Raw genomic sequence first — 14,601 nt, 5'->3', positions numbered from 1 at the left:
TGATTAAAGTTATAGTTTTTACACAGCTGAATAAACGTCAAGCAGACAAATGATTAAACAGAATTTGGTAGAGAATTTACTCCAGTCTGCTGTTATATTTTAGATAGCAAGGCAGACGGCTGAGTTTATTAAACTCTGGATTTTTTTTTCACATTCTGTCTCTCACAGTTGAAGTGTACCTCTGGTGCAAATTACTGACCTCTGTCATCATTTTAGGTGGGGGAACTTGCACAATTGGTGGCTGACTAAATACTTTTTTGCCCCACTGTATATATAAATACGATGTTCTGTTCAGAGTCTCTGTTTCCAGTACACACTGTCACATCACTTATTCTGCCCTCTCCAAGAAAAATGTATGCAGCATTTCAATTTGCAATCTTTCTCCTGTTTTAAAAGGAACCAGGCAGCGGAGGGCACATTTCCCATGTAATTGTTCCTTTGTTCTTTATTGCCTGCAGACCGTTCAGGGCTGACCAGCGTGGAGAAGATTGAGCAGTGCCAAGAGGCTTACCTTCTGGCGTTCGAGCACTATATAAACTACCGCAAGCACAACATTCCCCATTTTTGGCCCAAGCTGCTGATGAAGGTGACAGACCTGCGCATGATCGGGGCTTGCCACGCCAGCCGTTTCCTTCACATGAAGGTCGAGTGTCCCAATGAACTGTTTCCCCCGCTCTTCCTGGAGGTGTTCGAAGACCAGGAAGTGTAACTGTACATCACCCTCAGAAAGAACACTTTTGTGGTGGCTTTGAGAGGAAGTTTGGCTGAAGGACAAGCGAGGACGAAAAACTGGATTTTTTTTTTCTCTTCATGGAGAACATGCTCTGTAAATTTCTTTTGTTGCCCCTTTGTGTGTGTTTTTTTGTTTTGTTTTTTTGATTTGTCAAGCAACTACAACATCCACCACCAGCAAGCACACATCAATATTATCAGAGGAATGCAATCAGTCTCACTAGGCACACACACAAAGTACAAGCAGTGTAAATACTTACATAGCTATTCATACACCATAAAAAGTGTATTTATATGCAAACAATTGCATTGCCTCTTTTTGCACCCCCATGGATACACAGCTGTACTGCTCCTGACTAATGCAAACTGAGGGGCTTGGTTATGTTTCTACTAGCTGCACAGCCACCTATCACCTCAGATAAGTGCTTTTTTTGTTTTGTTTTGTTTTGTTTTAATCTCTGGGACCTAATCATTAGCTTCTCTTTCAATCCCTACACCTCCCTCACATCTCCTTAACTGCAAAGTCATTCTCTGTCCGCAGCCTAGCCCTCAACCTGCCAAGGCCCCGTGAGTCTTTGTTGACCTACCTCCCTCACGTACTGACCTCTCTCTCTCTCGTGTATACACAGGCACATGGTGTACATGCACAAAAGACACCCCTACAATATTACCTCAAACAATATTACCTTTCTGATTAGAAAACACAGACTCGTGTAATATTTAGTCAAACCATATGCAAGCTACAGTGAGAAAACTTTGTGTGAAGCCCTTATTTATATACAGATATGTCTTATAACTGCAGACACGAGATGGTATCGCTCGGTTTCCTGAGCAGAGACTAAACCCAGTCTAAAAAAACACTAAAAACTTTGTTTTCAGTTGAAATCTTCATTGAATTTTCCTTCAAGTGTGGAACTGGGCTTAATCCATGCCTGGGACACTGAACCCATAGGTATTAATTACTGTAGTGCATCAGAGGTTACAAGATGTCATGAACATCACGGTGCTTTCTGTGATCACTAAGTGTTTTGCTTTAGTGGATTTGATATCCATCTTTGTGCAGTAAATTCTCCTTGTTTACTGACATGGTTTGATATTCTTGGAAACAGGTTTACTTTCTTTCTTGCTGTGACTTAAATATAAAGTTTGATACCATTCTTATGCTGTATTTGAAGCTAACGCTAGCGACTGCTTAGCTTAGCATAATAGCTATGTTAAGCTATGCTAAGCTATGCTAGCATAGCATCGTCACTGCCAGGGGATGAAGGCTGTCCCAATTCGAGGGCTGCTCCAAATGCGGCCCACAAATGCGTCCTCCTTTTCCCCAGATTTGAAGGATTTGTCGGGTGTATCCTTTGTTGCCCAGCCTATCCCAGGATTCATAGCACGGCGGTGGCTGTGGATAATTTTTTTTTTTTATGTTTAGCTTAGTTGTTGTTGTTTGCTGGAATGTTTAAAGTCAGATGTTTTATTATTTCCTGTTTTGTGCTAAGTTAGTGTTTTTATTGGCTGTAGTTTATTTTTTAAAGGACAGATTTGGAAATTGTGTTATTTTTACCAAAGTAAGAAAGCAAAAAAAGAAATCCTGTTTCCCAGAATATCAGTCACTATTACTTTATTGCTTCTTCAGGAGTTATAGGATGTTGTTTTTATCATTTCCATGTCAACAGTAGCAGCAAGGAGTTATAAGGAGATTTATTCTAAAACGTATTTTTCATTCATGATCTACCAAAATAAAAAATAAAAATAATACTTTTTTTTTCTTGTTCATTGGATTCAGTGGATTTGGATCATCTTTACCTCCATTATACCCGAACTGGCAATTAGCTGCTGAAAGGCTAATGGCCAGCTCCAGCCCCGTTCCTCAGAAAGCACTGATTTAGTCATGGCATCTTAAGCATCCAGGAAGAGAAAAGCTGATTGCGACGTTGTTTTTATACTAAATATAGCATACACAGGACGTCTGCTTATATTTATACACAGCTGGAATACCTCTCCAACACATACCTCCTGTTGTCTTTACCTCACATACTCATATGCGTATTAAACACCCATTTAGTTATTATCACATGTATTACCTCAGTTGTTTTGTGATCAGCACTTCCTCCTCCTGAGTTGTGCACACTTCCTGTGTCTTTGGGTCAGTGTTTGAGAATCCCATTGGATCCCCCTGCTCTATGGTCCGCGCCCTCAGCTTTCCACTGATTTGTGTTAGGTTCAGCACTAGCACATGGTGGTGGTTGTGGAAACCTCTTCAGGCTTCTCCCCATCGCCTGTATCCATTTCAAGTCCCGCCTGAAACTGGCAGATTCTACCTCACCTCTCAGGAGCTCCCCCTCTACCTGCAGCGCATACACATAAACATGCACAGAGATATAAAAATACAGATATATGTACTCACCGTGCACAAAGGACTTGCAAGCATGGACCCACTGAGTGTCTTTTACATGGGCCAGAGATCAACAGCTGAAATTCAGTTCCCCCCCCCCCCCCTTTTTTTTTTTCAGACTTTATCACAAAAAAATTGGGATCAAGAGTCATTTTTAATTTTTATTCAAGAACCTAAAGTGACAACACTGCACACATGAATCTGTGAATCTGGATCTGTGTGCCAATTGAACTTGGAGGACGCTGTCAGGACACGGTGACAGCTGGAAACTGGCACCACAGTTGATTTTTAGCCCTGTTGGATCAGCCCAAGAGACTCTTCTGGGTGGTGACTGGAAGGTAAATAAACAGCAACTGAGTCAGCAGAATCCGCCTCTGAGGATATGACTTTTCGTCCTGGCCGAAATGAGGGAAACGGCGAGTGTGTGTGACCGTTGCAGTGTGACGCAGTTCAGGCCACCAGCAAACATACGCAGACACGGACCGGGCGATGCGTCCCTGAATTCTTCCCTCGCCATCGAAGCACAAACGGAAAACACTGGCCCAGAAATTCAAATCATGAATTTAACATTGCTGAGACCATCTCCACCAACCATATCCCGCGCTGCCATCCTCTACAAATGATTATCAGGTTTTTTTTCTGTTGCACTAAATCCATGCCTGTATTCTTCAGCAGCCCTGAACTCCTTTCCTCTATGACCTCTCCTAAACCTTTCCCTTTCCTGCTAGTCTGTAGCATTCCCAATATCCTCCCTGATGATCTTATATAATCAACAAGGACTGACGCGGCGCTGCCACTCTCAGTGTTACCAATCTATGTTGCAGGGTATTTAAATAGAACGTGCTTATACAGGGATACAGTTGCGCGCACACACACACACGGCAATAGGATGATTGAGCTGTCCAAGGTCAGAGCGGCCGTCTCCAGACCTGCTGTGTTTGTACTGCACTCACTATCACTGTGAATGAAAGCCACGCTGCAACCGGGCTAAGGCTCAGACAGGGTACTGCTGGCTTTCTAATTCACACATGTAAATGTGCCTCACAGAGGTGGTACAAATATACACAATATAGGAGCAAATATTTATACACAAACACAACACAGTTATTGTATGTGGCATTCGAGCTATCAGTGGGTGAGTTTATGCTGCCAGTTCCAATCAGATCGTGAATCTGACCGCTCATATAGCACAAGAATCAATGTCTGTACAGTTGTTTTTAATACGTTGGACTTGGGGTTAGACTTTGGACCTGATGTGCGTTTTCTTATATTCTGTCACTGTGTTTAAACAGAGAAGTTTCAAATAATGAGTTGAGTGTATGTACAAGTAATCCTGCGAGTCAGAAGTCGCTCATCCCAGAAAAACAGCAAGTTGTTTATCGGGAGGGAAGGAGAGCGTAGAATCGCTTGTTTCAGGCAGTGGATGAACTAAAGTGTTACACCGAGCAAAGGACGTTTTTTAAACCAGCTAAAGTAATAAAGAAACAGAGCTTTAAATAAGCATAACAGGGTAATGTAATTGACATATGATTTGCAGTAAATACATTCAAAGGTTACCATATTAGTTGGCCATCGGTAACATCTGCTAATCACCAACGTTCAGCTTCAAAGTGATGCACTTCCTGTGTGGATGCATACATATAATTTTTATAGATGCCTTGTGGAGATCATCAACTCATGGCTGACTTGCTTTTTGCAAACCTCTTGGTGAATCCCCCCCAAGTCTGAGACTGAGGTCAACTTCGTGATTTAGATTGGAGCTGGCAGCATGGCCTCTCTGTCTCTCTCTTTCTCTCACCCTCTCTCTCCTTCTCAGCCAAATGATCACTGGGGAAATCCTCTTCCTGTCCTTTAAAAAGAGAAAAAAAACACAGCACACCAGCACCACAGAGCACACTGCCTTCAGCCGTGATCAGCTGCACCAGCATAGTGGAGAGACAGCAACCATCCTTCCCACCTTCCACAGTCATCATCACATAGCAGACATGTCCAGGTAGCTCTTTAAGTCTGATCTCAGCGGTTGGGTTTTTAAACTCTAATGAGAAGTAGCTGCACAGGACCGTACCTTAGCCATGCATGTTTTCTGCATGACAGCTCTGTTACTAATAGCATGGAGTGCTTCAGTGACCAGACAAAGAAACCAAAAAATCATTTTACATTAAGAAATCAGAATAAAAGAACTGATTTGTTCTGTCTGCTTGGACATGGCTCAAGTAGTTGGTGCACTTATGCAGGCGAGGCAGAATGGAAAATTCCTTCACCTGTGTGAGCCATAGAGTCAAAAACACGTGTTCTTGTAGCAGTGTAGCATTGTTGGACATCATTGAGGCCACTCAGAGGTAGGCTACCTCCGTCCGCTTCATGTCCCGACATCCCAGTCAAGCTGTAGAATAACAGTCTCCATGTTTTCCACACCATCACTACAGTTTGCTTTCTCTGTCTGCCTCTGAGATCAAAGGAAGGGTTATATTACGTTTACAATAAACTCAAATGTGAACTTGATGCTAAGCTCTGCAGCTACAGCCTGGCACAAAGCTAACAAATACTACTGTTTTTATTACTTACCCAGGGAAAACATCCGTAAGCTCTCATCCTTGCATCCACCTTTCCACATCCTTCCAACTCCAACCCCCCCCGGGTGTTTCCTCCATATGCCTCTCCTTCCTTTCCCACACCCTCTCCCAGAAACCTGCTACGGCTCATGCTAGCACTCTCTGGTGGAGAAAGACGACAATCCCTGCAGGAATATGTCCACACGTGGAATGTAAAATACTGAAATTGTATAATTAAAGACACGATGTGAAGTCCCACACTCATGTTGCTTTCGATGTTGCTTTTGTTGTGCACCAAGTGTTCGTCGTTCTGCTTTTTCTTGGGCCGTTGAGCTTTGGAGGTGGACATGAACCACGTCCTGTGACAGACTGCTACTGATGAGTCGTTTTAAGAAAAAACTAGTATGTTTATGAAAGAACTGTGTGATGACTGAAAATGTTTGAGTGATTTAAAGGAAGGGATGAAGTGAATGTTTTGGGTATAGAGGAACTTTTTAATTTTTGGTTTTTTTAATGATACTTTTGTCTTTATTTGCATCTGATTTTTCTTGGTAAGTGAATGTCTATCTGTGTTGATGCTTTACTGTGAGAATATGGCTGTATATGCACTTTCAGACCATCATTGGTGCAGTGGTAGCTAGTGCTCAGACATCACCCATGGGTCAGGGTTCAGCTCATCTTCAGTTTAGCCAACTGAAAAAGAAGCCATATTAATAAATATGATTGAAACTTCTTGGAACAGGCGATTGCATTTGGCACCATAGTTGGCTGTATCTAGCAGCTGTACTGCTTGCACTGTAATTCACATTGCTGTATAAGAATGAATGAATTGCATTATTCAAAAATATACGTTTAGTGTGATAAGCTAGTCAGTGTTTTGGATTCATACTTTTTTTTTTTAAGGTTTTAAATCTTACGTTTTTCTTACTTCTGACCTTTTTTTATTTTGTCACTACTGCAACCTCTCATACGCTAAAACGTAATACACCACTGTCCCAGTCACACAGGCTTAGAGACCAGTTAGTGACTGCCTGGCAATCACAAGTTGTTCGGGAAAAATGTATTTTCTCTGAACAGTTGCTGAAGTTTGCTGGCAGTTGCTGTGAAGTCAGTTCCTAAACGCTCAGTTAGGCTTGCCTACACTAGTCTGTGATCCTGTGGTAATCACCGGCAGCAGGTGAAAAATCTCTTCCCAACCAGTTGGAGAGTGGTAGCAGAAAGTTGCTTACTGTCACCAGGTGAAACTGGTCATCTAAGGGTTTACGACGCTGCAGCGAAAACCTCCTCGGGATTACTTTGGTGGATGTTAGCACTCTGTAACCACTTGCTAACTATTTGCTAAGCTGTAGTGTAACTGTGAAGAGTGTCACACAAACCTTTTTAGCGCAGTCCCTTCTTTGCAAATAATTTCACCCGGTGACAGCCCGCAACGTCCTGCAATTCTTAAATTAATTTTAATACATAAATGATAAACTAATCCTTGCTCTGACAAACTCTCTTGAATATTATTCTAAGTAAAACCACTAATTAGCTAGCTAGCTGATGATGTTGTAATCTTGCTGTTCCGAGGTTTACTCATGATAATATTTTTATTTGCTGGTCATACTTGAGTTATCAGCAATTTGGTGTTGGGCTAATTTGATAGATGTAGGTGATTAAAAAATACTATAGTCAATTTGAGCTAATGTCAATTTTACAACTAATGTTGGGCCCAAAGATTAGCTTACTAGCTTAGAGCTAACTTCACTCTGTCTACTGCCCATTTGGTGTTGACACCATATTTTAATAGTTTTGCTAAAAGCTGATACAATGAAAGATTTTCTTTGACAAGGTACATAAATAATTGGTGTGGAAAAGTCATTGAATTCCTTGCTATACATGGGCCTTGCTCTTGACTCAGAAGGTAATCAGTACAGTTAATACTTTGGCCACAAATACCAATAACAAATACACAGAGATGTATGGTTTCAGGTGTACTATTTTATTCAATTCTATATATATTTACATTTTTGGGGATTATTTATATTTGTATATAAACATCTTTTCTTTCACACCCCTCATTAATAATTTACGTACAGTCCCTTATAACACCTCTGAAATGTGAATAACCAGGTTACCGTCTCAGTGAAAATATTTCTGAACTTGTTTAAAAGATAAAGTGTTGCCAAATCCATCGTCCAGTTGGAACTGAAAGTGAATGAACCTGATTTGTGCTCTCCACAGTTGCTTTAGCTGTATCATTTGTTAAGCTAGAGTCAATAAAAATAAGAAAAAAACATTCGCATCCTGATGTCAGCATCTATCAAACCTCCAGCTAAGGTTAATCGTGCAATGTATACATCTGCCATATGTAAAAGTGTCAATGTTGTAATGATAATATAGCTTTTGATGGAGAACAAAGCTCACTATACAAAAAAGAAGTGTAAAGAAACACATGACGATAAATCATAAAACAGAGACCAAAAAAAGAAGAAGAAAGATATATATATACAACTGTTCATACCTCATTGTACTGCTGTGTGCCAGAGGAAGGGACTGGGAGCGATCATTTTGATCATGGAAAAATAAGGAACAGGAGCAAGGAAGAGACACTTGAAAGGTTTTTTTTCTTTCGCTTGCTCTCTTTTGGCCTCTTCACATGCCAGAAATAATAAGCTGAACTGGATAAAAAAGTAGCAGTGTATATGGTTAATGTGATAAAATGCTTACAGTTTCTATTCAGGTTATAAGATATGTCACTGTGACAGTGTTGTTTTTCAGGAAAAAAAAAAAAAAGCAGACTTATTTTCTTGTGTCTGGTGAAATATGAAGCCAAACTTTGAGGTATTAGTCATCAGCTGGCATCATGGCACACAGAGAGGGAGGACTTCATCACTACAGGAGCGTACCTGAGGGGTATACCAAGTCGAAGTCAAATAAAATTATTAATGCAAGTGTGAATTAGAGTCCAGTAGTCTTAGGAATTGCAAAAAAGTGCAAAAATGCAATTAAACATTTGCATTTAGTGTATATAATACAGGCCAGCAAGTTGTGCCTTGAATAAGAACAGTTTAGGACCCAGCGTCCCAAACTGCTATTCCCATGATTAGACTTGTCTCCTTTTTTATTTCTTTGCTGCTCCCTGCAGGAGAATCCATCCCGGCTCTAATTATTCTATCCGAGACACATCATGGGACGATGATGTGTTTGTTGGGAGAGCACAGTGTTGAATTTAACGCTGAGTGAGATACGAGCTGGAGCTCCCCAGACGACAGTTTGATATTGTATTCAGTCTTGCTGGTCGTGGGTTTGTGACAGGCATGTTTGCTGTTTGTTTTGCTTTTCTGTGACAAATCATTTATGGCACAATCAGACAATGACATCTCAGTGGCTCGCAGCTGTTTGTGTTTGTGGCTCTGTGGCATTCGTTTACAGCGTTATAAAATGATTTGAGAACAGTCTGCCTACTTTGTCTCTGTCCAAGTGATCAGGAGTTATATCGTCTCGGTTTCAGATGCACGCATGAGCACAAGTTAATAGACAAATAAACACTAAACTAGCTAAATATACAAGTACAGTGTTCGATACGCTGCAAAAGTCTTAAAGCATTCCTCATTTTTTTATAGTTTGCTTCCAAAAAGGGGGCAGCAACTGTGATTTCTTTAATTAGAATAGCTGACAATACTGTTTTTAACTATATGCAGAATTTGTTTTAATGTCACGTTAAGTTCAACTGAACCTAAAAGATGTCATTATGTGTGCTGCAGTAAAAAGAAAGAGCAAACTCATTTGCCTCAGAATACACTTCAATACACACAAACAATGTGACCTGGTCATTTACAATGATGCTGCTTAAGCTTCTTAATCTGCTTATTTTCATCTTTTAGGATGAAGAGAACGCCAAAACACACTTTATTGTACTATGTATAACAGTAAAGATCATACTCAGACATGTTTCCACATGTGTAAGTATTCAGATCATTTGCAGAGGCATTCCAAACTGTGGTCAGGTTAAATCACTCATACAGTGTTATGCTTTTTGGATTTTCCTTCTTGTGTTTTTTTCCTCTCCTGCATGTGGTTTACAAAGGCCTAGTGTCCTTGCCACAGAAAATACTGCAGCACAATCTTTTCTTCCAGTCCCAATGTGTACATTACTATGTGACACAGCAACTCGACGCCCATGTAGTGATTTGCTTGACCGGCTCTCAGCAAACACACCTCTATTACTCCCACACTAAACACAGATACACCCCACGGGGCTGTGTGCTGAGTCCAGTGCTCTACACAATATTTATCTACGACTTCACACCATCTGCTCCCCAAACTCCAAAATCAAGTTTGCAGATGATCACCCACAATTTTAATGAGGATGGAAAGGGCCTGCAGGCTGGAAGTGGACCATCCGACTGATGGTCAGCAGTGTAGATACAATGATCCTCAGCACCTCCGCTTGAGGTCCACGGTTAGGAAATCACATCTCCCACTTGCACCTGCCAGCTGGTCAGGTTTGCACGACAGAGGCTCTTCTTCCTAAGAAAACTGAAATAGGCCAAACTTCCACATCTGGAATCCATCTGTGCCATCAGGATAAGGAAGGCTGCAGACAGGATCAATAGTTTGAGTCACCACCATCTGGCAAACTGTTCATGACAATAAAAACAAGAATCAACAGACTCAGACATGTTTTGCCCTATAGGGTCGGCTTCCATCCCCCCAGTTTCAGCCACACTACACAACTGACTGTAAACACAGAAATCCTCAGAATACACTTCAAAACACACACAAACAATATGACCTGGTCATTTACAATGATGCTGCTTAAGCTTCTTAATCTGCTTATTGTCATCTTTTAGGATGAAGAGAACGCCAAACCGAATGTTATTGTACTATGTATAACAGTAAAGATCATTAATTCATTCACTCGAGCAAAGATTCCCTTACAGTCAGCCGTTGTGTTTCCAATCAGCTCTCTAGCCCGTAACCCTAAAATGTCTTGGCTGTAAGCAAAGCACACCAAATGCTGCATTTTATGCTGCAAGAACAAACACAAGTCTTCAAAGCACTCCTAGCATCTGAGTAACTGAAGACCCAGTGATTTTTTAATCTCTTTATGTTTACTGTCCTCACAGTGGCAGCTGACGTGGTTAACATTCCCATCTGCTTGCCCCTCTCCTGTGTTCACGCTTACTCTTTTTAAAAACAGGCTGTGCTTTCTTACATATCTTCCATTTTTGCTGTCAGACAGCAGTAGACACATGATGTGGTGACCCAAATGCTGCACATTCAGACTCAGTTCTGTAACCTGTAAACCAGCCGACACTTTGAAGCCATTTTTTAAGCTTCTTTTAAAACCCTGATGTCATAGCATAGTCTGACCATTGATGTAATATGAAGATAACAGCCATGCTTTCAGCTCTATTGTTTAGTGTGACTGAAGCTTATTTTATTTTAGTGGTCAGCAGCTCTTTAGGGCTGTGCCTTATATACACAGAACCTTTGCTTTGATCGTGCCAGCTGACCGATTAAAAGGAGACGTTTCCAGAGGAGCAGCAAAGAGACGGGAGCTGAAATGCAGCAGTAGTAAATGAAGAAAAATATGTCTTTTGAACGTTAAAGCATGTAAAGCCCATACACTCCAAGCTTTAAGGTTAGTGTGAAAAATAGGGGGGGTGATATAACCTAACTCTGTAAAATTGGCCACTTGGCAAAATCGAGTAGGAAAGCCAACGAGAGCATCCTGTGAACACATGATAAACAGGCTTTTCTACTCGGTTTAAGTACTCCATTATTTCTACTACACTACCAACATCCACCGACCTTCCATTGGTAGCCAACTCCCTCTACCACCTGAGCCACACCCACCCCAAATAATATGGAGATCGTCGTTACCCTCAAGTTACACCCTGTGGATATAAAGCTTCATGGCAGAACAATCAAGATTTCATAGGAAAGACAACCACCTAGGCTTTTCTAGTGGAGCAGCAAGACAGAAGCAGCTCTGAATAAAAGGCACATGACAGCACATTCAGTGTTTGCCAGACTTATCAGAGCCTCCTCAGAGCATCACATACAAACATCAGTCTATTTAGACCGTTTCCTGATCATCCGTCATCACTGTGAACACGCTCAGCTCTCGGCATAATCCCGTTTCAGCTTTGAACCCATCTGTCACTCCTACCATACACTCACTAAAGACTCCTGACTTCCTCTTGATCACTGCTCACTATTGCTTCACAATAGCAAATAAATAAAACACACGATGATTAAACTCCACTGGCTAGAAGAAAACAACCAAATTAGGCACATGTATAAAAATAGCAATAGCACATATAAAAAGTGTCCAAGGTGTTTACACATTCCCTGAAAGATCCCTGGTTTGATCCCAGGAGGGTGTTCTGTTGGGAAGGTTGGAGCTATCTGCTGTGGTGACTCTTTGGGAGTAAGGCAGCCTAGACGTAGCTACTTCCTCCCCAAAGTGTTCCTCCTGTGGCTGCACGTTACCCCCATTCTTGAAGATCAGATCCATAAAGTTGCAAACCTGTTGTACTGAAAAATGAAGGCAACACAAAAAAGGAGAACAACAAACAAACTGCAGTTCTTCAAATGTCTGCTTGAGGCCAGCGCTAAAAGCGAGCCAAACTCCATAAACCTTCATTAAAACTTCAGAGAGGAAATGAACATGTTTACAGCTTGGTATGAAAATGGTTAGGGTTACGATTTCTTTCTCTAAATCAGTGGTTCCCAAACTTTTTTGGCTAGGTCCCCTTTGTTTTACAAGAAAATCTTTGCCTCCCTCTCTGTGCAAAATGGTTTTAAAAACATAAACAACTGTGGGATACTGTTTGTCCGTGATTTGAACCAGGGGAACAAACTGTGGCAGGATCAGCCTGATATTATTTGCATCCTACTGTAATGCCAAAATTCCATTATAAGAAGTGTTTGTGAACTAAAAGTCAAGAATGTGGGATACTGTTTGTCTGTGATTTGGACAGCCCAGCGTGTGCTCCCGAGGGGAGGGGAAACAAATTCTGTTAGGGACGGGGATAGCTATCTTGGGGCCGCCAATATCATCATATTTTCTAGTCTCAACTCTAGGAAGTTGGCTGGAAGCATATTTGGTGATGCTTCATCTCCTGCTTTGTGTCTGTGTGGGAGCCCCGTCAAAAACCTGTCCATTATGCTAGCAGTGTCCACGCATCCTGTTTTGTTTTTTTATTCTTACCACACCCCTCCGCAAAGACTCTGCGTCCAACCTTTGGGAACCACTGCAAGTCATCCATTGGGATATCACTTATCGATTCGATTTCTTATCAGTACTCATGGTACACAGGTTCTCACTGGCTCTGCTTTGAGATTTAACACCATCACTAAGCAACATGTCAAAGAGATTCATGCAAATTTCCGTTCCCCCACACAAACTGAAATCAGCTGATTGTGGCGCGAGTGCAAATGGAATCGACAAGTAGCTCAACTCCAAGAACCGGTTCTTTACAGGACATCAGTTTCGATTCCCATCCCTAGATATCCATCTGAATTTTGTTGACAATTGTTTCTATGGCAAATATCTCTTGTTTTAAACTAAGTTAAAAAAAAATGTAACACCATGCAGTGTAGTGAAGAAGAAAACGTATTTAATAGTAGCCGTAATATAATAATGTAGCATTTCATGCCTGAGCTTATCGTAAAGTTTAACTTTAACTTTAAGTTTAACAGTATTTTTCCTGAAGTTTCATAGGTAAGTAAGTAGTAAGACTTTTTCTATTCACATACACAAACTCGCTCTTGCATTGTGGCCACGTACAGCTCACTTTGATCTTAAGTGGGCCGAACCAGTTAAAATCCTCTTTCTGTCAGTAGATTAAAAAGAAGGAAAGAAAGAAAGAAAGTGCAATTACAACATCAAGTCTCAATTTTTCTGGACGATAAAGAAATGCTCGTGTGGTAAATGAAAAAAAAATCTGTTCTGTTGGCTCATGACTGTCCTGTAACTATAAAACAGAAAGCTTCTGTTGATTCACAGATGTTTTTATTTTGGTGTGGACACACAGCAGCGAAAAAACACAAACATTTGTGTAATTCAATGGATTTCTGTTGCTTTGGTGTAATATGAATGGCTGTGGGTCTGTACCTTTAGGACAAGTTGTAAAATCTATAAAAGTACTGTTAAAATTTTATGTCCTCTTTAACATTTTTGCCAGGCTGATTCTGGCCCCCGGGCCTTATGTTTAGCACCCCAGACCACAGTACGTGCTGTAATTTTTGTCATTATCCTGGAATTCGAGGTCATCTGTTCTGTCGTCTCAGCTCTCCAGAGTACAGTCAGCTGACACAACTTATGCTTAAGGCTGGTTTCGGGGTTGGACAACGTTTCAGCTGTTTCACCACCACACATGACCTTCATCAGATGCAGTAAGTCAAACCACATTAAATACAGTTGTCAAATGAGCGAATCCAAAAATATTAATCACGTTTTTTTATGTTGGTTTATTGTGTGGATGCTGATTAGTATCCACACTATTGAGTTCCTCTTTCTCTTTATTCTTCATCTTTTATTATTCTAGTTGCTCCGTTTCTTTGCCGCTTAACTACTCTCTCAGTTTTCAGCCGATTTTCACCGTTCAAACTTTAAACTGTTCTGCTATTTCTGCCTTCGACTGCTATATCTTTTGGTACTTATTACTATTATACTAAAATATTACAGTTTTTTCCTTTTTTTTTTGTCCCATTGAAATGAATGGAGAACTTCCACAATTCTGCTAAAGCTTGCTTGTTTTTGAGCATTCACTACTTCCTCATACTTTCACGTAGAATCTCCATTCAAACTTTAAAGTGTTCTCAAATTGTTTGGCTATTCATCTGCTTTTTCATATCTGTTACCATTTTAATCTTATCCCTCTTTAAGTCTTCAGGTGGATCATTGTGATTTTTCAGAAAATACATGCGTTG

At 40.8% G+C, this 14,601-nt stretch overlaps 1 protein-coding gene across 2 annotated transcripts in view; it reads left to right on the top strand.

Moving 5' to 3' along the window:
* Positions 1 to 12,416, top strand: part of LOC121815886 (thyroid hormone receptor alpha) — a 25,236-nt gene extending 12,820 nt beyond the window's left edge. Inside the window, exon 5 of one of the 2 annotated variants that reach the window (XM_042228778.1) lies at positions 459 to 12,416. In XM_042228778.1, the coding sequence (XP_042084712.1) occupies positions 459 to 709 (251 nt within the window). In that variant the 3' untranslated portion in view covers positions 710 to 12,416. The remainder of the gene's footprint in view (positions 1 to 458) is intronic. The other variant, XM_042228777.1, reaches the window with a different exon arrangement.
* The last annotated feature ends 2,185 nt before the right edge of the window (positions 12,417 to 14,601 follow it).

This window comes from Haplochromis burtoni, unplaced genomic scaffold (genome assembly GCF_018398535.1).
Source record: "Haplochromis burtoni strain Fernald_Lab_line unplaced genomic scaffold, NCSU_Asbu1 Contig_349, whole genome shotgun sequence".
NCBI classification, from domain to species: Eukaryota; Metazoa; Chordata; class Actinopteri; order Cichliformes; family Cichlidae; genus Haplochromis; species Haplochromis burtoni.
Note: the sequence above shows the minus strand (reverse complement) of the source record. Positions and strands in the feature narration are given on the sequence as shown.